This window comes from Geotrypetes seraphini, chromosome 3, assembly GCF_902459505.1.
Source record: "Geotrypetes seraphini chromosome 3, aGeoSer1.1, whole genome shotgun sequence".
NCBI lineage: Eukaryota > Metazoa > Chordata > Amphibia > Gymnophiona > Dermophiidae > Geotrypetes > Geotrypetes seraphini.
The window spans coordinates 120,418,653-120,445,122 of NC_047086.1; the positions used below are offsets into that span (position 1 = coordinate 120,418,653).

General features: G+C 42.1%; 1 protein-coding gene across 13 annotated transcripts in view; it reads right to left on the reverse strand.

The window, feature by feature from the left end:
• Positions 1 to 26,470, reverse strand: part of PKHD1 (PKHD1 ciliary IPT domain containing fibrocystin/polyductin) — an 800,857-nt gene that overhangs the window by 198,982 nt on the left and 575,405 nt on the right. For 11 of the 13 annotated variants that reach the window (XR_004538726.1, XM_033936724.1, XM_033936722.1 and 8 more), the window contains 6 exons: positions 23,473 to 23,586; positions 18,456 to 18,543; positions 14,034 to 14,188; positions 11,338 to 11,487; positions 6,790 to 7,665; positions 1,668 to 1,830 (listed from right to left, as the gene is read on the reverse strand). Coding sequence is in view for 11 of the 13 variants with exons in the window: in XM_033936724.1 (XP_033792615.1) it covers positions 1,668 to 1,830; positions 6,790 to 7,665; positions 11,338 to 11,487; positions 14,034 to 14,188; positions 18,456 to 18,543; positions 23,473 to 23,586 (1,546 nt within the window). In the remaining 2 variants the exon portion in view is untranslated. The remainder of the gene's footprint in view (positions 1 to 1,667; positions 1,831 to 6,789; positions 7,666 to 11,337; positions 11,488 to 14,033; positions 14,189 to 18,455; positions 18,544 to 23,472; positions 23,587 to 26,470) is intronic. The other 2 variants (XR_004538727.1, XM_033936721.1) reach the window with 2 other exon arrangements.

The window sequence follows — 26,470 nt, forward strand, 5'->3', positions numbered from 1 at the left end:
AAACAGCCAACATACAAACATCCATGCTAGCTGCTTAACACAGCATAGTGGAAAAGATAGGAATGGAGCAGATACATTGTTGTCTATGACATCTAGTGTGTGAGTCATTACTGCTGACTGAAATGTAACACCATCGCTGCCTCAAGAGGAAATAGTGAATGTACCCATGCTATCATCAGTGTGAACACGGCCCTTTCTTTAAAGTATTCTGACCTCCCACTTAGGGTTACCAGATTTTCTAAACAGAAAATCCAGATCTATGGCCCTGCCCCCAGGTCTGCCCCGTTCTGTCTGACCATGCCCTGTTCCGCCCCCTCCCTCAACCTGCACAAACAACAAGTGACGTCAGATGGCATTCGCACATGCACTGGTGTGATGCGATCTTGTTATGACATTTTTGAGATGCAGGGACCAGAACTGTACATGATAAGATGCATCATGATGCAGGCAAAACATGACATTCTCTCTTTTATTTTCTATTCCCTTCCTACTAATTCTTAACATTCTGATTACTTTTTTGGTTGCTGTCATATACTGACTAGAACATTTCAACGTATGGTCAGGAATCATTGGTTCTCAAGATGGGAGGGGTAAGGGATGGATGTTACTGGCTGCCTCGCTGGACCTAGTAAGTCAGTGGTTTCCAATATTTTTCATGGAAAAGGCCATAATATGTATACAAGAAAGATCTGAGAGCCACCAAAAGATTTCAAGTTTATACATACAACTAATTTTCTAAACTGCTTTGACCTGTTTGTTCAGACTGGGTATTACACATTAAAAATTAATGCTAATATTGATTCTAAAAACACTTTGAGGATATAGTTTAAAAACTCACTTTATTTTAGATTGTCAATAGTAGCAAATTCCATAAATGAAACACCTGAGTAACACACTTAAAAGATGCACTTATCATTGGATGCCAAACGATCACCCACTATAACATCGGAAATACTTACTCTATTTGTAAGTACTAAGTTTAGTATGGCCCCCATCCCATGTAGGTTCCATTACCAACTACTGGAAGAGTTCTCCTTGTAGAGAATCCAGAATCTCCCTACTTCTAGAAGACCCTGCAGTAGGGATACCCCAATCAACATCTGGCATGTTAAAATCACTTATTTGCAAGACTTCCCCTTTTTCAGATATATTCTGAATGTCTACTATTAAATCCACTATTAGATCTTATTCTCACTGGAATGCAGAACCTGTTGCAAGACATAACAGTGGTGGCACAATTTCCAAGAGTAATTATAATACATGTGGCCGCATGTGGCCCCCGGGCTGCGAGTTTGAGACCACTGCTCTAAAGGCTACATTTCTGTTTAAACTGACTTTGCTGGAAAAGCAGAGTACTGAACTAAAAAAGTTTTAAAAAGATAATGATTTAACCTAGTGAAGACCAATATTACCTTTTCCCAAGTCTGAATGCACACAGATTTCAGTTAGGCATCACTAGGCGCTGCTGATATAGGTATTGTTTATAGAATTTCTCCCCAATTCTCTTAGGATATACTAAGCTTTAGAAAAAGGGTGCTAAGAGTATACAGATATAATAAAATTTGGATCCTGTTCTATATTCTGCTATAGCAAGACAAGCTCCCCCCCCCCCCCCAATAATTAAGAACAATGAAATATGTATATGAAATGCTGACACAATACAGTACCTAGTTTGCGAATGAAAATAAAATTTGTTTTGATCTTTTATGCTTAGCATCCTGGTCTTTTCCGCAATAACTGGATACATAACCATGTTTTCAGGATTTGACATGATGCAAACATCATTATCATCATTATAACAACTTGTTACAAAACCGGAAAAGGTAACCTCTGAAAAACAAATAGAATGGCATTATGGGGAATATTTCATATCTACAGTTTGTCTATAGCACAACAGTACCAATAATTATCCTCTCAAGATAATTAAATAAATTTTCTTCTACAGACTCAAATAAAATTGAAGAGCATGAACAGCCCTCTGTATCTCATCTTGGATCCTTCCTAATTCTACTGTTTCATCAATCGGATTTTCTTTTCTTGTACTACTACCTCCACTACATTTTATGTCAAATGTTAAATGTTATTTTGAAAAAGATATGTGACATGCATCATACAACTGAAATTGTTACATAATTCCATCAAAAAACATTAGCTTGTGTGACCTGGCTTATAAGCTGCCAAAAAAAAAAATTAAAAATTATACAACTGACTGATCTTTCTCCCATAGTGAGATTAGTTAAGTATATTATGGGGTATTTATCTCAGGAATAATGTGTACTAGTGCTGCCTGATTCACGATTTGAATCAGTTCACTGATTCACTTTAGGTGAATCGATTTGAATTGATTTAAAACAACAAAAAATCTGCCTCCCAATTCTATAACTGACCCTCCCCCTTGCCCCCTAAAGCAGGAGCATCAGCGCTGCCTCTTGCTGGCCAGCCACTGCCGCACCTGCTGAAAGAGGGCAAGGGGGAAGGTCAGTTGGGAAGTGCTGGTGTCCGGCTTTCCCTCTGGCCTCCCGCTGGTGTCCAGCTTCCCCCCTGGCCTCCCACACACCATTTACCTAATATCAGCAGCCTGCAGAGAAGATTGCGGTGCTAGCGATCTTTGCAAGTTGCCATAGGTCTTCGGAGCTGTTTCCTCTGCCATGTTCCTGCCTCTGACGTCAGAGAAGGGGCGGGACCGCAGCAGAGGAAACAGCTCCGAAGACCTATGGAAGCTTGCAAAGATCGCTAGCATCGCAATCTTCTCTGCAGGCTGCTGATATTAGGTAAATGGTGTGCGGGAGGCCAGGGCAAACACATAGGCCTTCCCGGGGGTGTGTGGGGGTGTGAAGACCTTTGGTGGGTACAAGCCTTCATGGGGGACAGGTAGGCCTTCAGGGGTGGGATGCAGGCCTTCAGGGGGGATAGGCCTTTGGGGAGGTGCAGACCTTCAAAGGGGGGGAGAGTCCTTCAGGGATGGTGGCACTGGCCAGGGGGACAGGCAGGCCTTCAGAGGTGGGGTGCAGGCCTTCAGGGGAGGGGGCCCTGGTGTAGAAGTACACAGAGGGAGGGAAGGGGGGGGTTCAAAGAGACGTGCATATGCCAAACTTTGTGGGGGAAGAAATAATGGGTCTAAAAACAGAATAGAGGGAGAGAGATGGTGGACAATGCGATTTAGGGAGGGAAGTAACAGAAAGGGAGAGAAGTTGGACACAAGGGATGGTGTGGAGGGGGATAGAGGTACTGGATAGGAGGGTAGTTGGGAAAAGAAAGGGAGATATGGTGGGCCCTGAGGTAGTGGGGAAGGAGGGAGAGATGCTGGATGAAAGGGTAGTTGAGAAAAAGTGAATCTGTGGATGGAGGTGAAAAAAAGGAAAGATGCCAGACCTCTGAGGGAGGGAAGGGAAACAGAAGGGGAGGACAGAGATAGAAGATGGATGGTTAGCACGGAGAAAGAAGAAAGAAGGAGACCCTGGCAAGCAAGTTATCAGAAAACAACCAGAGCCTGGGACCAACAAGATTTGAATGACCAGACAACAAAAGGTAGAAAAACTAATTATATTTTCCCTTTTGTGATTACAATATGTCAGATTTGAAACGTGTATCCTGCCAGAGCTGGTGTTAGACCGCAAATGTGAGCTAGGATTTAAGAGAAAGAGGAAAAGTCTTTTTTGTTTGTTTATTTTGTTTACATCACAGCGCCAGTGTGGTTAGGAGAAGGCAAAGTGGGTGAAGAGGCTATAAAATAAACCCACCAGGATGTTTGGAAATAAACACCCAATTGGACAGGAAAATCTAATCGAATCAAAAAACCAATTCAGTAGGCTGAATCGAATCAAATCAAAATTTATTTCTTGAATCGGGCAGCACTAATGTGTACTAACCCTTTAATATACAAATGGCTCCAGATTTAGGACCAATGCATAAAGAAAATAATAGATTAATTTAAAATTGTGAAATTTGGAGAAAGAAGGACAGTATTTTTTTTTGTATCAAGTCTAGAGTTTTTAAATTAAATCAATGGGGAAAGCCAGTAGTCTTCCAGGAATGAACAGCTCAGACTGAATATCTTCAATAGACATTTACATGTTGTGAATTACAATACACAAGAAGAAAACTAGTGTTGAAGATTGGTTCAGTGTCCAACTTTGCAGTTATAGAATACTTGCTTTGTGCTCAATATTTGTTTTTTTAGCTAACTTTTGTAGTTTTTCTTGAATCTACCACTTAATACACAGTTAACACATGAAAATAGGCTAACACACAATTGCATTAAGGCATTTTCCAGTGATAAGCTGTGTATTAATTTCTCAGAATTTCTATCTCAGGGGTGTGTAACATACATGAGGAATGGACGTGGAAATGCTATTTACTTAGCACATATACACGTATCACCTGTTAGCTAATTAGTAGGAGCTCTTAGAACCTCTTAAATAGGAGGCAGTAACTGCTTCAGTGTTATTATTATTTTAGCATTTATATACCACTTATAGTCTAAGGGTTCTTTTTACAAAGGCGCGCTAGCGGTTTAACGCACGTAATACCGCGCGCTAAACCGCCAACTGTACTAGCCGCTACCGCCTCCTCTTGAGCAGACGGTAGTTTTTATGTCAGCACGGGGGTTAGCACCTGATGAAAAGTCGCGCGCATTAACCCCGCTAGCGCGGCTTAATAAAAGGAACCCTAAGTGGTTTATATTCAGGTACTCAAGCATTTTTCCCTGTCTGTCCTGGTAGGCTCACACTGTATCTCAGGGGTGCCCAAAAAGTCAATCACGATCGACCAGTAGATCGCAAAGACAATGCGATTCGATCACAGACCACATCCCACGATGGACTCGCATTGCCTTTGCATTCTGTTCCCCCTACTTCCATGACACCAGGCCAGGCGAGTACAAGCACCTGGCCCACAGCCTTCCCCCCCGCCCCCCCCCATCAATTCTGATGTCAGAGAGGAAATTCCAGGCCAGCCAATCACTGGTGGGGGGGGGAAGGCGTGTGGGCCCGATGCTAGTATGCGCCTGGCCTGGCGTCAGGGAAGCAGGGAGAAATTGGTTGTGTGGCTTGGGGGGAGGGGCAAGGAGAGAGAGAGAAAGACAGAAAGAAAGAAAGGGGGCAGGGAGAGAGAAAGAAAGGGGGCAGGGAGAAAGAAAGAAAGAGGAGAGGACATAAGAACATAAGAATTGCCGCTGCTGAGTCAGACCAGTGGTCCATCGTGCCCAGTAGTTCGCTCACGCGGCAGCCCCCAGGTCAAAGACCAGTGCTCTAAATGAGTCCAGCCTCACCTGGGTACGTCCTAGTTTAGCAGGAACTTGTCCAGCTTAGACTTGAAACCCTGGAGGGTGTTTTTCCTTACAACAGACTCCGGAAGAGCGTTCCAGCTCTCCACCACTCTCTGGGTGAAGAAGAACTTCCTTACGTTTGTATGGAATCTATCCCCTTTCAACTTTAGAGAGTGCCCTCTCGTTCTCCCTACCTTGGAGAGTGTGAACAGTCTGTCTTTATCTACTAAGTCTATTCCCTTCAGTATTTTGAATGTTTCGATCATGTCTCCTCTCAGTCTCCTCTTTTCAAGGGAGAAGAGGCCCAGTTTCTCCAATCTTTCATTGTACTGCAACTCCTCCAGCCCCTTAACCATTTTAGTTGCTCTTCTTTGGACCCTTTTGAGTAGTAGCGTGTCCTTCTTCATGTATGGCGACCAGTGCTGGATGCAGTACTCCAGGTGAGGGCGCACCATGGCCCGGTACAGCGGCATGATAACCTTCTCTAATCTGTTCGTGATCCCCTTCTTTATCATTCCTAGCATTCTGTTCGCCCTTTTTGCCGCCGCAGCACATTGTACAGAGGGCTTCATCAACTTGTCGATCAGAACTCCCAAGTCTCTTTCCTGGGAGGTCTCTCCAAGTACTGCCCCGGACATCCTGTATTCATGCATGAGATATTTGTTACCGACATGCATCACTTTGCTCTTATCCATGTTGAACCTCATTTGCCAGAGAGAGATGTTGGTTAGGGAATGGAATGAGGTCTGGATGAAGGAAGCATGCAGGAGGCAGAAAGAAAGAAATATTGGATTTACAGTCAAAAGAAGGAAGTGTAACCAGAGACTAATGAAATCACCAGACAGCAAAGGTAGGAAAAATTATTTTATTTTCAATTTAGTGATTAAAATGTGTCTGAATTTATATCTGCTGTCTATATTTTGCACTATGGCCCCCTTTTACTAAATCGTGATAGAGGTTTTTAATGCAGTGAGCCTATGAGCGTCGGGAGCAGCGTGGGGCATTCAACGTAGCTCCCTGCGCTAAAAACTGCTATCGCAGTATAGTAAAAGGGGAGGGAGTATATTTGTATATTTTTGTATAGTTGTTACTGAGGTGACATTGCATATTTTAAAATCATCTGCCTTGACCTCTTTGAATAAAAACCCGAATATAAATGATAATTAACATTTTCTCTGCGTACAGTGTGCTTTGTGTTTTTTAAAATTTTATTGTTGGTAGATCATTTTGACTTGGTCATTTTAAAAGTAGCTCGCAAGCCAAAAAAAGTGTGGTCACCTCTGCTCTATCTAATGTCTCTGGGGCAATGGGAGGATTGAGTGACTTGCCAAGGGTCACAAGGAGCAGCTGTTAGCAGGTACAGCATACAAATGGGAATGATAATGCATGATTTGTAGCTAACACTCAGCTAATCCTGCATTAAGCAATGTTAACTGCAGATCTTAATGCACTTTGGTAAAAGGACTACTTATTGAGTCCTGTTTTTATACTCAAATGCATCTCATTAAACATTGTGCACTGACCTTGAAGTTTCATAAGTCCAAATACCGATGGGTCGCTCGGCATCTTATGCCATGGACTCTGGGGCCATTGACTTGGGGCTGAAGTAAATGTAGGCCACATAATTCCAACACGGCCTTTCAAAGGATTGTGTGGAGCCCGATCTTCTGAAGTTGAGTCTGCTGATAAAGGCTTGACTCTGTCCTTTATGCAGTCAAAAGATGTGCTGGTAGCAATGATGACTGAATTTTGAAGTTCTATATACATATCATAATGGTGTTGGTTACCCGACAGTCCATACACAACTGGCAGAAGACCAACAACATTATCTATCAGTGTTAAATTGTTTATTAGTATACTGTTTGCAACATGGAACATGAGACCATAGTCATAGTTCTTAAATGATAAGAAGCCAGATATTTCAGTACAGTTTTGAAGCCCATCTCCATGATATAAGTGAACTCCATGAAGACTAGAATGGGCCACATTATCTGTCCATGGCCTCTCTATTGAGGAACATTCTTGTCCCCTAACATGGAAGGCTATGCGTTCTGATCCCGCCACAACATTAGCAAGTAAGAAGGCTCCATCAATCAGTGTTACTTTGATGCCAGCCACCCAAGTCTGTAGTACTTCAGGCTGCATGGTTAAAATGATAAGATTCCTCACAAGAGTATGATTTCGACCATCTAAATTTATTCCATAGCCAACTGTATTGTATACCACATTGTCTTGTAAGAAAATGCCACTAGTTGCAATTGCTTGAATACCACCACCACAGCTATGATGAATCCCAGAGAAGGTTATAGAAGATCCAGGAGGTGCATTATTAAAAGCAATAGCTGAAAACTGCAAAGATCCCAAGTTCACAATTTCCACATTGGAAAGCTGAAGCGTGCCTGCAAAGAAATAAAATCTCTTTTTAATGAAATAATGATAATCCCAAGTGAATCATTTCAATTACAGTAAAAATCAACAAAAAAAAGCAGTATTGCTATAGACGAAAATGACATTTTGAATATAATCCTTTATTGTTACTCAGACCTTATATTTCACAAATAGATATTTGCAAATATTTTACCTACAATTCCTACTTGCTTGGAAATTGGATTCAGGGAGCATAGGGAGATGGAGAGCAGATGCTGGACACAGGAAACAGATAAGGAGGGAAAAAGATGCTAGAGACAGGGAAGGGACAGCAAAAAATATGCAGGAATGCTGGTCATTGTGGGAGGATCGGAAGAGAGAGCAAAAGAGATCAGATGCTAGGGAGGAAGTTATCAGGCTACCGTTAAGATGGGCTATTTTACCACAAGTCATATTGTTTTTCTCACAGATTCAATCTAGGGATTTTATTTATTTACATCAGTTATATCCTACATGATCTACTATCCTCAGCAGGGTACAAAATACAAGTAACATGCACAATAAAAATGAAGCAAAGATCACAATACTTCTACTACTTATCATTTCTATTGTGTTACTAGACATACACAGTGATGTACATCAAAACATAGACAAGAGGGTACCTGCTCAAAAGAGCTTACAATCTAGTCAAGACAGACACACTGGACAAGAAGGTGCATCAATACGCAGTGCTCAGGTGGGAGAATTACAGAGAGAATGATAAGACAGATAGTGGTGCATAGCAGATGGGTTGGAGTGGGCTTTGAGTCTGGATTTGAACACTGCAATGCTGTTAGATAAAACCACCACTTCAGTTCAAGTCAGCATCAGAGTCTTTTACAATAAAAACATTTTCAAATTCTTGTTGGAAGCTTGCATGCCTACGCTCCAGACACAAAGAGAGGGGTAATGTATTCCATAGTTTAGGGCCATTCTCATAAAAGACTGAGTACCTGTGATCCAGCTTGTTTAGTTTTTCCAGTAAGTATGTTCACGTTCAAGACTCTTCTTCAGAAGGAGGCTGCTGACCTCTAGTAACAATCTTGTAGTACAACTGCTGGGGGGAGGGGGGGGGGAGAGTTCAAGATGCTATATAGGGGCCTTTTTCTTTTATATGGCTGCTTGAACCCCTTAACAGCACAATTTTGAAAAAGGAGCCACTGGGGCAAGAACAAGCAGGGAATATCCTGCCCCTCCCCCTGTCATCCCCTGGATTTATACAGGTGAGCTGGCTTGCTAGAAGGTAGCCAATATGAAGGAGTGCTGAGGACGGGGGGGGGGGGGGGAGCATCAAACCAAATATTCACTCAGGGCACCACAGTCCCTTGAGCCGGCCATGATTAACAGAAAACACAGCCAACTTGATGATTACTCCCAGTAGTCAGATGTAAGTGATCTGCTACCTGCATTTAGCTTTGCTGGAAAAGTAAATGAAAATCCCCCTCTGCCATAGATATAATGAATCCCTTTGCTAGTGGACGGGCTATAGCCTGGATGCTAATGCACTGCTTCAATAAATCTCCTTTTCCTTTACCTTGATTTTTCTGGGGTGCAGTGGTTCCCCCATACCATTACACAATGCCAGGCAGCAACTTTTGTTAGTTCTGATTCTACAGACTCCTGAACGTTTGTTCCAAAAAAAAGTGCCCATGTTTGCGTTCCTGTAGGGGTATAGGCAGGCCTAGCAGGAAAATAAACATAGGACTCTCCCTGTGAGATGGAAGGTGAGAGGTACCAGAGAACCAAAGACGAATTTGGCATGCAAAGCAGGAGCAAAAATTAAGAACATAAGACCAGCCATACTGGGTCAGACCATCATTCTAGCCCAATTTTCTTTTTCCAACAGTGGCCAATCCACGTCACACTACCTGGCAGAAACTCAAATAGAATCCCTCAAGAATAAATCCCTCATTTATTTATGACCTCTTCTATTAACTTCCCGAAGTCTCTAGAAGATTCTGGTATCAGAAGATCTGAGTTACCAAGCAGGTGCAGGAAGCACATAGGCAACAACACGTCAAAAGTTCACAAAAGGACAACCTAGTAGCTCTAGGATTGCCTGAAGAAAATGGAAACAAGATGCAGGCTTATAATCACACAGACTCACAAAAATAACCTCCCCCCCCCCACCTTTTTTTATACTAAGCCACAGTAGAGGTTACTAGCATAGCCCGGTACGCTAAATGCTCCGACGCTCACACAATTCCAATGAGCGTTGGAGCAGCATTGGAACACTTAGCACTCTGGACCTCTACTGTGGTTTAGCAAAAGAGGTCCAAAATTAATAACAGCAGGGATAAATTCATGCATCTAATATGCTTAATTTCTCCCAATATTACACAAGTGTAATAAATAAATACATACATACGTGAATTTATATGCTGTTCAGCAAGCCTGGTTTCCCATTTATTTTATCTAATCTAATCTAATACTTGGCTTTATATATTCTAAGTTCAACTCGATTTACAATAGTTAACTTAAAAAATAAGAACCATAAAAGAAAGATATCAAAAAAAATTAATTTCCAAAGTATTTGGTGAATAAAGTAGTTTTATGTTCCAAAATTTGTCCTTTAAAAAGGAAGATAACTCACAATTTTGGCTGACTAATATCAGTGGGGCCCTTTTACTAAGCTGTGGCAAAATCCAGGCTTTGTGCATGCTAACCCAGGACTTTACAGAGCGCTTATCAAATTAAGAATTTTTTTTTTTTTTTTTTTTTTGCAAGTGACCCTTACAGTCTCTTATAGAGGAGGCACAAAGTACTTCTGCATTAAATCAAAATTATCCAGTTAGATCATGTTAAATGTGAACATGCTAGCTAGTTAGCTCTTCCAAGGCCATTCCACACCCATGCTATGCCCCTCCAAAAATATAACAATAAATAGCACATGATTAACACACTCTAAAAGGCAAACTACCCATAACATTTTTTCCTGCATTAAGCATGTATAGCACCTATGGTGGTTTAGTAAAAAGGCTAGGGCCACAAACAATCACCATTTACCTCAAAATGTGCCCTAAATCGAACATTAAAGGGTCTTATGGGACACTGCAAGGCCACCCACACATCACACATACACCCACAGTCTGATAAAAGAAGACACGGAAAAAAGTGGAGAAAAAGCCTCAGTTAAACTTCATCTGGCTAAAAAAAACTCCACTTATGTGTCTTCACTATATCAAAAACAGTGGTGAAAAAATGAGGCACAATAGCAGCCCCCCAAAAAACACCTCAAATCCAGCACGCCAAAATCTCACATACAAACATTGTGTGAAAAAAGATTGCAGTCCAGAGGCACAGTCAGAAATATTGCAACTTGAGCAAGGAAAAAAAGAAACACTTAGCTGCCAGCATCACATTGATTGTGAAATCTGTGAAGGATTTGCACGGAGGGTCGGGGTGGATTGGCTTTGATGCAGGAAGTTTTTCACCCCTGACGCAGCAAGAGCGAAACAGAGATTTCTCCGTCGGGTTGGCTGTTTACCCACGAGGCCTGGTTAGTGAGGCTTGAGAGTAAGCCTGATTGGAGACAGCTGGGACTTCGCGGACAGCTAAGTTTTTTTTTTTTTCCTTGCTCAAGTTGCAATATTTCTGACTGCCTCTGGACTGCAATCTTTTCTCATATAGAAGATCATATAGAAGATCTAGTTTATTTATCTTACCTGGAAATTCTGTGCCACTGCTATTTTTCAGGTGCCCAACTAAAATTCTTCCAGAGCAAGCAACATCGGCTGCAATTTGTATATTTCGTGTTAAAAGGCCAACCTCTGCAGCCATATGTATTTGTCTATCTTCTACACTGTAAAAACCTCCTTTTGTGGGGATAGAAGAGAAGCATGTTATATGGTTTAAAAAATGTCAGCCTGGACAATCTGACAACTGATATGTTTCTTCCCTAAGAAGTCCTACTTGAACTGAGGTTCTTCATGTCTTCTAGCTCTACCATATACCAGCACTAGATTTACCAGACGTCTGGGAAAACCCAAACATGTCCTCTTTCTGGAGGACTGTCCGGACTCCCAGATGGATTTTCAAAACCCGGCATTTGTCCGGGTTTCAGAAAGCCCCAACAAGCTCTGGCCACATCTGGAGGGCCTCAGAGCATGCACGGATGACTTCACACACATTCACGAATGCTCCAGACCCTCCAGACACGGCTGGACCTCATCTGGAAGAAGAGAGGAGGCTTTGTGGGGGTGGGGGTGGGGCTGAAGACGGAATAGGGCGGGATCATAAAATATGGTAACCAACACTAGCTGAGAAATGAAAAGGTAGTCCATTTGTCTTTAGCTCTCTTTAGGCTCCTTTACAAGCTGTGGTAGCAATTCCCAGTGCAACCTATGGAAACGAAATGGGCTTCGTTGCATTTGCCTTGTGTAGGCTTGCCAAATTTTCCAATCGGAAAATCCGGACCCCTAGATCCGCCCAGTTCTGCTCATCCCCGCCCTGTAAATGCCCTAATTCCACTCTAGCCCCGTTCCCCACTGCCTGCTCTACCTGCGACTCAATTTCAGGAGTGCTGGGTTTTGAAAACCCTTTCCGGACCCTCGGACATGTCCTTAAAAGAAGGACATATCCGAGGAAATCCGAACGTTTGGTAACCCTAGCCACATGGGAATAGCTACTGCAGCTTTGTAAAAGAACATAAGAATGGTCCATCTAGCTAGTAGCCCATCCTCATGGTGGCCAATCCAGGTCACTAGTACCTGGCAAAATCCCAAAGAGTAACAACATTTCTTGCCATTTGTGAGCATTCGGTACTTTATCAGTAATCAGTCTTGTGCCTTCAATAAAGAAGTCTATTTGGCTGTTCTGAATAAACCCAAGATTATTTATAAAGTTTTAATTCAACAGTTTTCTCTCATTCTTTCATCTACTTCTTACATGAGACCACTATGCTTATATAAAAAGAAGACTGGGGTTGTCAACATTTCTTTTCTTCTTCACCAGGAAACCAGGAATAAATGTACTGTATATGTTAAGGTCATCTGATATATTTAATTAAATTTAATGCCAATTTTTGCACTGATACATACCTAACAAAGGCTTTAAACAGTATACAATATTCATCAATAGAAATATTTTAGAAAGATAACTAATACCATATTCCCCCATAAAATCCTTAAGATCTGAAGACAAAGCCCTGCTAGTAGTACCTTCCTTAAAAGTTATATATTCTAAGAGAGATATAATCTTTTCAGTTACAGCTCCACAAATTTGGAATTCACTTCCACTCAATATAAGAGATGAAAACTCACTTAGCAAGTTTAAAAGTCTCCTAAAGAGCTGGCTATTCAAGGACGCTTTCCAATTGATTTGTCATAGCCTATAATAGTTTCAGGAAGACGATCTAATAGAATCAAGCGGGTATTTGTTCCCAAACCTTTTATGACTTAACCCTCCCCTTGTTTTATCTTTATTCTTAATTTTTTTTTTAATTGTATTTATGCTAATTGTTGTTAACCTCTTCCCTCCTTACATGTAGTACTAGTAATGAATGTTATGTTTGTTGGTTTTTAATATTTTACACAATTTTGGAACTTATGTAAATCGCATTGGATTTGGACTATGCGAGGTAATCAAAGAAATTAAATAAACTTGAAACTTGATGTAACTGCAATATGTAGAAATTAAACAAATTACACATAACAATTATGCCTTAAAAGTACTTAGAGGCAGTTCAACAACTGGGTACCTCCATTCAAATGCCCTGAAAGCACACAGTAGAAGCCTATTCTATAATGGAACCATAGGACTTAGGCTCCATTATGGACACAGTTAACATGTAGGAATATAATGAGTAGGGTTACCAGACATCCGGATTTAGCCGGACATGTCCTCTTTTTAGAGGACATATCCGGGCATCTGGACAGCTTTTCAAAACCCAGCACTTTGTCCAGGTTTTGAAGAGCTTCCACCTCAGGACCGCATCAGGAGGGCATTTGCGCTTGTACGGAAGCAACACAGTGACTTCACGTGCATGCGTGTGAGTGTGACATCATCACGTTGCATCCGCGCATGTGCAGATGCCCTCTCAATGGAGTCCTAAGGATGGGAACAGGTTGAGGGGGAGAGGCTAGGGCAGAACAGGGCATAACGTGGGTGTAATTGGGTGGAGCTGGATGGAACTGAGTGGGCCTGGGGGGCGGGGCTATGGGTGCAGATTTTACTTCTGTTAACCCTAATTATGAGTGTCTTAACATTTAAAGAGCGCTAATCATTAGTATATGCTAAATCACTTAGGGCACCTTAGTAAAAGGACCTCTAAGTGTTGTCTCTTTTTAAGTATTATATATATATATATATATATAAATAGAACAAGTGACGCTAGGCCTTTTTGTTGTAGCTTAGTCCTTACCAATATGTCTGTATTGGAGTCGCTCCTGGATTCTAATGCCATAGCCATCAAGCTGTTTAAGTGTGACAAACTCTGCTTGGTGAGGTTCGTAGGAAGAGGGACCGATGATAATTTTTCCACCAGGATTCCAGTCTACTGTATCTTTCAGAACAATTCTGTAATGTAAGAGAAATGGGGAAAAAAAACCCAACTATTCGTATACAAATTCTTCAGCGACATATTTTTTTCGCTTTTTGTTTTATTTTTGCGATGGGATAAGAAGTTTTTGAATATGCATTCTTACTCATTAGCTTTACCAGCAGAATAAAGCTATTAGTCATTGGTAAGACTTCATCGGAGGTATTTTGAGCAATTCCAGAGGCCAACTTCCCAACCGCAACGGGGAATGCAGACTTTTATATGACCTTTTTATCGCTTTACTAAACTATAAACTCCTCTAAGTTTGCCGAAAGGTGCTTAAAAAGATACAAAAAAGGAGGCAAAAAATGTCAATAAGGACTCTATGAGTGTGTCTATCAGCTAATCACTCCCAACAAACCAAACCACACAGGTGCCAAATATCAATTGAAGAATAGGGGCGCTCTCAGTGTGAGGTTGTTAGCGACGGGAGAACAAACTCCAGCGCTTCCACTTACAAAGACGGAGGTGAATTACCCCGCCTGCACACCATCATCGGGCGTCCCTAGTGTGCAAAATCAACTGTGCAGAAATACTAACAATAAATAAGTCACAACAGTGAACTAGTGAGAGAGTGAATCAAACTGAAAACCCACTCATAGAGTCCTCCCCAGCCTAATCCCCAAGATACAAAATGAAACCACAGCCAACTTAGCTTTTAAAGCGAGCCAAATGAAGTCAATGAGCATTGCGGGAAACCAAGATAGTCATAGGATCAACCGGTTTCGGGTGAAACCCTTCATCAGGATCTTAAGGCTGGAGCAGAACCGGCTGGGAGGGAAGCAGGAGAGCCCGCAGAGGCAACTAACTGGGCTTAAAAGCAGATCCAAAATGACATCAGCCACTTTCAACCAATCAAAAACAACTAGTTTTAAGCCCAGTTAGTTGCCTCTGCGGGCTCTCCTGCTTCCCTCCCAGCCAGTTCTGCTCCAGCCTTAAGATCCTGATGAAGGGTTTCACCCGAAACCGGTTGATCCTATGACTATCTTGGTTTCCCGCAATGCTCATTGACTTCATTTGGCTCGCTTTAAAAGCTAAGTTGGCTGTGGTTTCATTTTGTATCTTGGGGATTAGGCTGGGGAGGACTCTATGAGTGGGTTTTCAGTTTGATTCACTCTCTCACTAGTTCACTGTTGTGACTTATTTATTGTTAGTATTTCTGCACAGTTGATTTTGCACACTAGGGACGCCCGATGATGGTGTGCAGGCGGGGTAATTCACCTCCGTCTTTGTAAGTGGAAGCGCTGGAGTTTGTTCTCCCGTCGCTAACAACCTCACACTGAGAGCGCCCCTATTCTTCAATTGATATTTGGCACCTGTGTGGTTTGGTTTGTTGGGAGTGATTAGCTGATAGACACACTCATAGAGTCCTTATTGACATTTTTTGCCTCCTTTTTTGTATCTTTTTATCGCTTTGGCATTTCAAAGCTGGCACTGAAGGATTAAGTGACTTGCCCAGGGTCACAAGGAGCAGTTCTGTGATTTGAAGAGCTATCACCATGGTATGAATATTGCTTCCCACATTATTATGACAAACATGATGTAAGAAACTAGGCTGCAAACACAAAATAAAGTTATATGAGCAAGTCAGCAACTAGTACTGAGACAGAATTGGGTGTGTACTAGATTCCAGTGGGGGTTTCTAGTATAGGCCACAAATCAAAACCCTTTAGGAGGACATGAATATAATCCACTGTCCATGTGTTTGCCTTTCTTCATCAATGCCTCATTATCAGTTTGTTTCTTACACAACATAATCCCTGAAGACAGTGGCAAGGTGCCAAGAGAATCTTCAATCACCTGATCAAAATGCATACTTCATTATTTTTGTATTGCTTCTGTAATCCTGGTCCGTCTCACAATGTTGTGGATGCTGTCTAAGCTTTTACGATCAGGCACGCACCAGGAATCACAAAACAGGTTAAGATGTTGAGCTGGGTGCAGGCCAGGGCCAGGTTAAATCCCAGAAGGCCGAAGGGTATCCCCCCCACCCCGGGTACAACAGGAACATTCACCACTCAACGAAATGACCACTCAACGAACAACAGATCATAAAAAACATATCTATTATTTAAAGTTCCAGTGAATGAAGAGGTAAAAGTCACATTCAGTAATTGTCCAGACTTGTCTCTCCCATCCCAGACCAATGATCTCTGGTACTGCTGGACAAACTCAATCAGGAGTGAGGCTCCTCTATACTCACTCCTCATCGGTCTGGGGTGTCCTTTTCCACCAGGCTCTCTTTCTTTTCTTTTTCCCCTAACTGGGGAACTCATCTCAAATCTCCTCTGCTCTTCCACAGAAGTTATTTCAGCCAACAACACTGGTCTCACCTCCTCCCCCTAGGACTTCCCTCTTAGTGCTTGGGGTATCAGTGCGGGGTGGGGGTGGGGCTGGCAACCAAAAACCCCTCTCTGGCCACTCAATTCCTCTTATGTATCATTTTAGCCCACCTCACTGGGCTAGGATCTCTAAACCTCCACCCTCCTGGGCAGCTTTGCCTGCATCCATTATCATAGAGGCCCCCAAGAGATCCTTCCATCTCATATTTTGCAGTAAAGATCTCAACTAGGGGAGGGGGTCATACTTTGTACACCACTTTAATGACAATTCTGCAACAGGGAGCTTACATTTATATATCACTTATGCATGTAAAAATACAGAATATGCACAATTTCATGGATAAGTTCTAGGCGGGTTACCAGTCGTCTGGATTTCCCTGGACATGTTCTCCTTTTGAGGACATGTCTAGGGGTCCGGACAGCTTTTCAAAACTTTCTCCAGGTTTTGAAAAAACTCCCTCAAAATTGCCAGACAGGAGGGCAATACGTGTGACATCATCACGTCGCATGCGGGCACGCCCTCCTGCCAGACCAGAGCAGGCAGCAGGGGGCGTGGCTAGGGCATGGCTAGTGTGGGATTTGGGCGGGACTGGGGTGTGATGGGGTGGGGATGAGTGGAACTAGGTGGGCCTGGGGGCAGTCTAAGGGTTCCAGATTTTTTGAATGGAAAATCTGGCAACCCTAGTAAGTGCGAATCTCACAAGGCTGTCACATGAAGTCTTGGCAGATATGTTGAAAATCTATTAGTGTTCGGTGCAGCGATAGTAGAGGGTAGGAAAGACTGGAGATTTTTCCTGCCCCCAAAGAGGCCACTAGACCACCAGGTTTTTAAGGTATGTCCATGGAAGGTGGAGGGAAGTGAGGAGGAGAGATGCCAGACAAGAGGAGGGGAGAGGAGAGGAGAGAACAGATTCCAGATCAGACAAGAGGAGAGGATACTGACCAGGAATAGAGAAGGGAAGAGGAGATGAGATGAGAAAGAACAGGGGGAGAGGAGAAGAGAGGAAGCAAACCAGGAGGAGAGGAAAGAAGACAGACTAGAAGGAGATGAGACAAACCAGGGGAAGAGGAGAGGACACAGATCAGAAGGAAAGGAGAGTGAGCATACAGACCTGGGGGACAGGAGAGGAGCCAGAATAGGGGAGGGGAGAAGAAAGAAGAGATGCGAGACCAGGGAAAGGGAGAGGAGATGGGAGGGAAGGGGATGGGATGGGATTGGAGATGCTAGAACAGACCATGGGAGGGAAGGGGAGGGGAGAGGAGAGGAGATGCTAGACCATGGAAGAGGAGTAGAGATGAGATGCCAGACCAGGGAAGGGAAAGGGATGGGAGATGCCATACTGTTGGGAGGAGAGGAGAAAGATGGCAGTCAATAGGAGGGGCAAAAAGGAAGACAGAGATGTCAGGACATAGGGAGAAAGAGAGGTAAGAGATGGCGCACAGTGATTGAGGGGAAAAAGGAGAGAGGGGGAGGAAATGGTGCATAAGGTTGGGTGGGGAAAGGAAAAGAGATGGAAGAAATGCTGTTTATGGACAGATGAGAATAGGAGAGAAGAAAGAGTGAGGAGATGGTATATAGGGATGAGGGGAGTGGAAGGGAAGGGAAGGGCAGAGTGAGCAGGGAGTTGATGCATGTGGATAGAAGGGAAGGGAAGATTTAGGGAAAGTAGATAGATTTGAGAAGAAAGCAGAAAAATGGAAGAAAGTTGAATGTTAAGTTAATGCCAAAGATGGATGTAGGATTGATCCAAAAACAAACAGGGAAATTTACTCCAAACTAATATTCAGTGCTGGTGATCAGACATGGTCTGGCATTAAATATTTGGAGCTAATATAGCCATTGTCAATCAACCGGACTATATTTCCTTTAAAGAGAAAATAAAATTTGAACTATATCTACTACCTTTCATTTCCAGGAGCAATGTCTGCACTGAGATGTGTCCAAGATTTCTTTGGGTAGGCGCTATGAATTTGTAATTTTCCATAAACCCCTGGAACAAACAGAGTTCGAGCAAATATAGTTACATAGCAATCATTCAACTAAAACAACATTTTTAAAATAGTGTTCAAAATAGCTGGAAGTATACAACTGGCAAAATGTTAATTTTTTCCACTGTGTGAAATCATATCCATGTGGACATTTTCAATTCAAATGTATTTGGTACAATAATGATCACTACATTGTTGTCATGAATGTACTACTTTCCTCATTCCATCCTGATATAAATCACCCCAAATAGGAATAGCAATGAGTGAGGCACGGTGAAGAGTAGTGGACAGAGATGGCCTTCAGCAGAGAGCTCAGCTCTAGGCTCAATGAATGTAGAGGTTGATCCCTCCTTCCATAAATAGGCCAAAACAACAAACATCTCATTAATCAACACATAGGGCAAGCGTCTCTCCTTAACGATAGAGCTTGGATCACATTTTATTGGCCTTTTTCTAAACTATAAAGAATTTCTAGAGAAGAAGGAAGCATCATGAGTTTGGCCTAGAGCAGTGTCTCACAAACTTTATGAGCCGTGGCACACTAAACTGGTGGCTGTAGCTCAAGGGCACCTGGAAGTGCGTGGATGATGCAGCGATGATGTCACGCACATGCATGAAGTCATCACATCGATGTCCGCACATGCGTTGATGCCCTCCAGACAGGGTCCTGAGCTGCCAGTGGGCAGTCCTGAAAAAGAAGAGATGTGGAAAGATGGAGAGACACCAGAGAGGAGAGGCACTGATGGCAGCTGACGGCCTTCAGGATGTGCCTCTCGCCATGTAGGCAGTCAGCTGGTACCTCTCCTCCTCCCCGAAGTCTCACAGCACACCTGAAATCTCGTAAGGCATACTACATTTTGCGATACATGATCTAGAGTAATAAGAGAATAGGTCATAAGAGCATAAGAATTGCCATTATTTTACTTTAATTTTTACTTATTTCCTATTTTTTGAAATATCACCTCACCTTAAAATCTAAAACATGATTTAAAACAATCAACAACACTATCCAGAGAGAGAAGCCACTTGTTTGCTCAGAGTCCATGTAGGAGATCAATTCTTACATGGAACTTATAAATACACCTAGGGTTGTAGTAGTCTGCTATATTTAGGAGAGTTAGCAGCCCTTCTAGGTATAACAGATTGTTCCTCTTGCCTGCATGGGAAAGCAAAACAGAGATAAACAGAGAAATAAAGACCATCATAAGCAGAACTCTGGGGCTAAATCTATATTATATCTGCTGCATTATTCTAGTGTTCTGTATTACAGAATGTCACTTCGTCAAGACCATCTTATGGCTCTTCTCATATGCAGATAAGAACATAAGAATTGCATACCAGGACTGACTGAAGGTTCATGAAGCTCAGTATCCAGTTTCCAACAATGGTCGACCCAGGTCCAAACTACCTAGTTAGATCCCAAGTAACAAAACAGATTCTATGCTGCTTATCCTAGGAATAAGCAGTGGATTCCCCAAGCCATCTCAATAATGGTCTATGGACTTCTCTTTTAGGAAATTATCCAAACCTTTTTTAAAACCCTGCTAAGCTAACTGATTTCACCACATTCTCTGGCAACAAATTCCAGAGCTTAATTACACGTTGAGTAAAGAAATATTTTCTCCGGTTTGTTTTAAATCTACTACTTAGTAGCTTCATCATATGCCTCCTAGTATTTTTGGAAACAGTAAACCCTTTCCACTCCACTCATTATTTTTTAGATCTCTATCATATCACCCCTGAGTCGTCTTTTCTCCAAGCTGAAGAGTCCTAGCCACTTTAGCCTTTCCTCATAGGGAAGTCGTCCCATCTCTTTTATCATTTTTATCACAATTCTCTTTACCTTTTATAATTCTGCTATATCTTTTTTTTTTTTTTCTGAGATTATGGTGGACAGAATTGCATATAGTATTCGAGGTGTAGCCATACCACAGAGCACTACAAGGGCATTTTAACATTTTCATCTTTGTTTTCCATTCATTTCCTGATAATTCCAAATCACTTCCCTTGGGAGGGCATTCTAAGCATCCACCTCTCTCGCTGTGAAAAATAATTTCCTAACACTACTCTTAAGTCTTACTCACTGCAACCTCAAGTTATGCCCTCTTGTTTTACCATTTTCCCTGCTCCAGAAAAGATTTGGTTCTATATTAATACCTTTAAGCATTTAAACGTCTGTGTCATATCTCCCCTGCTTCTCCTCTCCTCCAGAGTATACATATATAGGTCTTACAGTCTCTTATTGTACTTCTTTTGGTTCAAACCCCTTACCATTTTCATTGCCTTCCTCTGGACCACTTTAAATCTTTTTATATCCTTTGCTAGATACAGCCTCCATAGCTGAACACAATACACTAAGGCCCTCTTCTATTAAACTGCGCTAGCAGTTTTTAGCGCAGTGAGCTTCGCTGAATGGCCTGTGCTGCTCCCGAAGCTCATAGGAACTCTATGAGCGTTGGGAGCAGCTCGGGCCATTCATCGTGGCTCCCCGCACTAGAAAACTGCTAGCACAGTTTAAAAGAAGAGGCCCTAAGTGTGGCCTCACCAATGACCTATATAGGCCTTCTTCTGCTGGTTACTCCTCTTTATATACAGCCTGGGAAAAGCTGGGGCCCTCTCTACAAACAATGAACTCAAAATTGTATAATGTGGATGAAATTAATAGAATTCAAATTAGCTCCTTTAGAAGAGTGAAAATTACCTAGAAGTGACAAAAAAACTGTGCTACTTGGCAGAACTGAGTATCTTAAAACTAGAAAGAGCTTGGTGGAAGTAAGGAAATCAATCGCTTAGAGATAAATGGAGGAAACAACATATGCATTATAACAGTCAATTAAAACAACACAAACACATACATTACTCAGATATGATCAGGGTAGATAAACCAGATTTAAGGAAAATGTTCAAAATTCTGACAAAACTAACAGACTGTTCATCGGTGACTGCCTCAAACATAGAGCCCCCTACTCATTGGTTTTATACTTTGCAAAAAAGACTGAGAATATATGTATGTTATTTGGAAACACTCTAATCAACTAGATGATGCCAACTCTGAAAGTAGCTCATTAGATATACAAATGGACAGAGTTTTAACAGATTTTAATACTGTCACAGCAATGGAATTAAGACCATTCATGAACAGACTATCTGGAATGGGTTGCCAACTGGATCTATGCCCACCCCACCTATACCAAGATATGCTAGAAGAAATGCTGAACTGACTACTCAAAAAGGTTAATTCTACACTAAGATAAAGATGGTTTTCAGAGGAATTTGGAGAAATCTTACCTACACCTTTCCCACAAGATGCAGACATAGACCATTCTTATCCAGCAAGCTACAGACCGGTAGCAAGCATACCTTTTATGACAAAATTGATAGAGTTTGTAGTCGCCTCCCAGTTAAAGACTATATTATAAACTGGAATCTACTATCACCCTCCCAACATGGGTTTAGAAACTTATACAATATAGAAACATGCTTGTTAGATCTGGTATCTAGTGTACGATCAGTATTAAGTACAGGTGAACAAATGATGCTATTACAATTTGATTTCTCAGCAGAATTTCATACGGTATATCACACTCTGTTGCTCCTATTTCACCACAGCTGTACAATATCTTTATGACCACACTAAATTTGATCATTCGCAGACCTGAAGAATGGCTCTTTTTTACATGCTGATGATGTTTTTCTATTAACCAAGCAAACATGGCTACCATACTGTCCTGAGTGTTAACTACAGTGCAAGAATGGTCGATAAGACTGCTTCAAACTAAACACTGAAAAAACAAACTTATGGTTTAGATCAGTGGTTCCCAACCCTGTCCTGGAGGAACACCAGGCCAATTGGGTTTTCAGGCTAGCCCTAATGAATATGCATGAAGCAAATTTGCATGCCTATCACTTCCATCATATGCAAATCTCTCTCATGCATATTCATTAGGGCTAGCCTGTAAACCCAATTGGCCTGGTGTTCCTCCAGGACAGGGTTGGGAATCACTGGTTTAGATGACACACACATCTAATTCCATCTACCGTTGATCTGACAAATGGCACTAGCTTTAACACTGAGAAATCCTCAAGCGTTCTGGGAGTCACTTTAGAGAGCTTGCTGAGTTTTGAAGATCATGTTAACAATTTAGTCCTTTCTTACACTACAGAAATTAAGGAGGGTCAAATCTTACATCTTCCTATGACACTTGAGGATACAAGTACAGTTGGCCACACTGTCTGCATTGGACTACTGCAATGCACTACTTTCAGGAATTTCCATGAAACAAATAAAAGAAACTCTGATACATGGCAAAACGCGTGCTCTACAAATCAAGATTTGACCATGTCACACCCATGCTTATAGAGCTACACTGGCTACTGATAGAAAATTGAATAGAATTCAAAATATATTGCTTAGCATTCAAAACACTATATGGTGGCGTCCCTAAAAGCTTCCCAAGATTTACTGAACTATTAAGTATATCTACTAATCATCGTAACTCTGACCGCTTGATTCTGTCATTCCCAACTATGAAATATATAAAATACAAGATGCCTCATAGCAAATCATTTAACTACCAAATTGCAAAAGTATGGAACTCACTTCCCATCGAAATCCATGCATCCACTGTATATGCACTGTTCTGCAAAAGTCTGAAAACATGGCTTTTCAAGAAGTCCCTGTTAGAGGATTAAAGAGACTCGAACTTTGTAATAAATGTTTACACTACAGAAGGACAGTGTTAATGGTTACCTCTGTTTTAGATGCTTTATTTTTCATTACATGTATAATTTTATGGAACATGTATAACTCTATGTAACATGTATGATTCTATGTATAAATCTATGAAGCAATATGCTGCTTGTAACCTACCTAGAACTCTGATTTGTGAGGATTTGGGGGGGATAGAAGATTGCACATAACATAACATTACCTATTGTTCCTGGCCCTACATTTACTCCATCTAGGCGGCCACAAGAGACTCCCTCAGAAGCACGAAGAACAACCTCTATTTTTTGTTCTTTTTCCAAAGGATATTGAGAAGTACCTATTAAATAAGAAACACATGTTGATATAATTCAAGCATCTTTCACAGATTAAAGAAAGGTTCAGACTTATTCTTATATAAGAAACTGTGCAAATAGCCACATAAAGTGGGGGCAGAACAATCTGTATCATGCTGCTCTGAGTGAACTACGTACTGCCCAAATTCCTACTCTCTTCTCACAAGATAGAGAGCATTATGCAGTTCAAACTTACTGCAAGCTATTGATTTGCTGAGCCCCCTCCCCCCCATAGCTGTTCAAAAGAAGTCTAGTGCAGAGGTTTTCACAATCTAAACCAGTGGTTCCCAACCCTGTCCTGGAGGACAACGAGGCCAGTCAGGTTTTCAGGATAACCCTCATGAATATGCATGGAGCAGATTTGCATGCCTGGCACCTCCATTATATGCAGATCTCTCTCATGCATATTCATGAGGGCTATCCTGAAAACCCGCCTGGCCTGGTGGTCCTCCAGGACAGGGTTGGGAACCACTGGTCTAAACAATATTCTCATTGCATCATGAGATAATATTCTTGTTGTCTCATGAGTTTCCCCTCTTAAACTTAATACTACTGCAGTAGTTTTACTTATAAGTTATTCTCTCTCCAGTAATAATTGTATTATAATTACTATTGGAAACTGTGCCACCACTGTTATGTCTTGCAACAGGTTCTCCATTCCAGTGAGAATAAGATCTAAAACCGTTTCTACTTTACTCATCTCTATCAAAAGTTATTCCATGATGCAGTCATTTAAGTTATTTATTACACAAACTGTAGCTCAATATGTACAGGTTGAAGAACTAAAAAAAAAAAAAATATATATATATATATATATATATATATGATAGGGAGTTGAATTTTCCATTATCATTTTTGTAATTTTAATCTCTTTAGTATTTCACAGTCTGTTTCACATTCTGGTCAGGTACAAAAAAAAATCTTATTGCTACACTCTTCCCCTTGAAACAAAACGATTTATTGCAGCACTTTTATCCTACTTTATTGCATACTATCCTCAACACACAATGCCGCCCTGCCAACAATTTGATATACCCAGTCATCCTCTATAATAAAACCCTAAGCGCGCATGCGCACTTATGATGCCCTGATCCCTGCCATTGTGATGTGTGCTTCCATGCCGCACATGCGCACTGCCTGCCTTCTGCCCCGATCTCCGATACCGGCTGACTTCCTGCGCTGCTGCTGCGGGACACCTCTTCTCACCCCCGGACCAGCAAAAGCAGCAGCTGCGGGGCATTTGCTAGGCTGGCCCACTTCGATAATGCGAGGTGGGTCGGCTTAGCAAAAGCCCCGATTCTGCCTGGACTAGCGGATGCTGGACAGGGGGAGCAGGGAAAGGAGAAGGGGTACTACTGGACAGGGGGAGCAGGGAAGGGGTGCTGCTAAACAGGGATGAAGGTAAAAGGAAGGGAGAAGGCATGCTGCTGGACAGGGGGAGCAGTGAAGGGGTGCTGCTGGACAGGTATTGATGGACAGGGGGAGCAGGAAAAAGCCCCCCACCTCACTGATGACTGCCCTCCCTGACGAGCAAAGATGAACACTGGGAATCAGATGATTACCATGCACCCACTCCCTCCTGCCACCGGATGCTCCCCCAAACCCATCGTACTTTTTTTTTTTTTTTAGGATGGAAGCAGGAGGGAAGCACTGGTCCCTCCACCTTTATGGCCCTGATTGGCTCAGATGCCTTAGACTATTCTCCCTGCATCATATGGGATACAGAGGGAGGAGCCCAAAGCCCTGATTGGCTCAGACATCTAAGGCCCCTCCCCGTGCATCACATGATGCACCAAGGAGGGAAGGTCTACCATTTTGGATTGGTGGGATATGAAGGTGAAGGGACCCATGCTTCCCTCCTGCTTCCATCTTCAAAAAAAAGATATGGGGGTTCAGGGGAGAGTCCAGTGGCAGTAGGGAATGGTGATCCCTCCTGCCTATTTTTGTAGGGGGAAGGGTGAGGATAGGGGATGGTTCAGGGGTAAGCATTCAATGGCAGGATGGAGTGGACATCCCTCCTGCCATTTCGATGCCACAGGAGAAGGTGGTCAGCCTGGCAGGAGGGAGTGGGCATTCCTCCTGCCATTTTCGATGCTGTGAGGGGGGTTGGTTTCCAGTGCCGGTTCATCTGGAGGGGTTGGGACTTTGGGGAGGGCCATCTTTAGTGGAGAGTGCTTTTTTCTTTTTTTTATATGTAGCAGATATTGTAATAATAATAATAATAATAATAACAGCTTATATACCGCAATACCGTGAAGTTCTATGTGGTTTACAAAAGATTAAGCAAAGGTACAAATTGACTGACTTCAAGAGGGGAAGAAGAAAGAGAAGTAATTAGACAGGAAATTCATTGTTGAGGAGAAAAGTGATCAAAAGGACAGTAGGTCGCTATTGAGAGGAAAGAGATAAGTGGATTAGTTGCCAAGATGTTTTAGGAACAGGTGTGTTTTTAGACGTTTCCTAAATTCCTCATAAGTAGAGGGCGAAAGTAATTGTTCTAGGTCTTTACCCCATGATGCTGCTTGGTGTGAGAGAAGGAATTCATGGTGTTTTTTCAGTTTGCAACCTTTCACTGGGGGGGAAACGAAGTTGGAATGTGAACTTCTCTTGTGTCTGTTGGTTGAGAAGGAGAAAAGGTCAGTAATGTATTTGGGGGCAAGTCCGTGTAATGCTTTAAAGCAGAAACAGGCAATTTTGAACTTTACGCGTGCCTTCATCGGCAGCCAATGTAGCTGCCGGTAGTAGGGTGTCACGTGGTCAAATTTTTTTAGTCCAAAGATTAGTCTGACTGCCGCATTCTGCAACAGTTGTAGGCGTCGCATATTTTTTTGGGAAATTGCCAAATAGGCGATGTTACAGTAGTCAAGC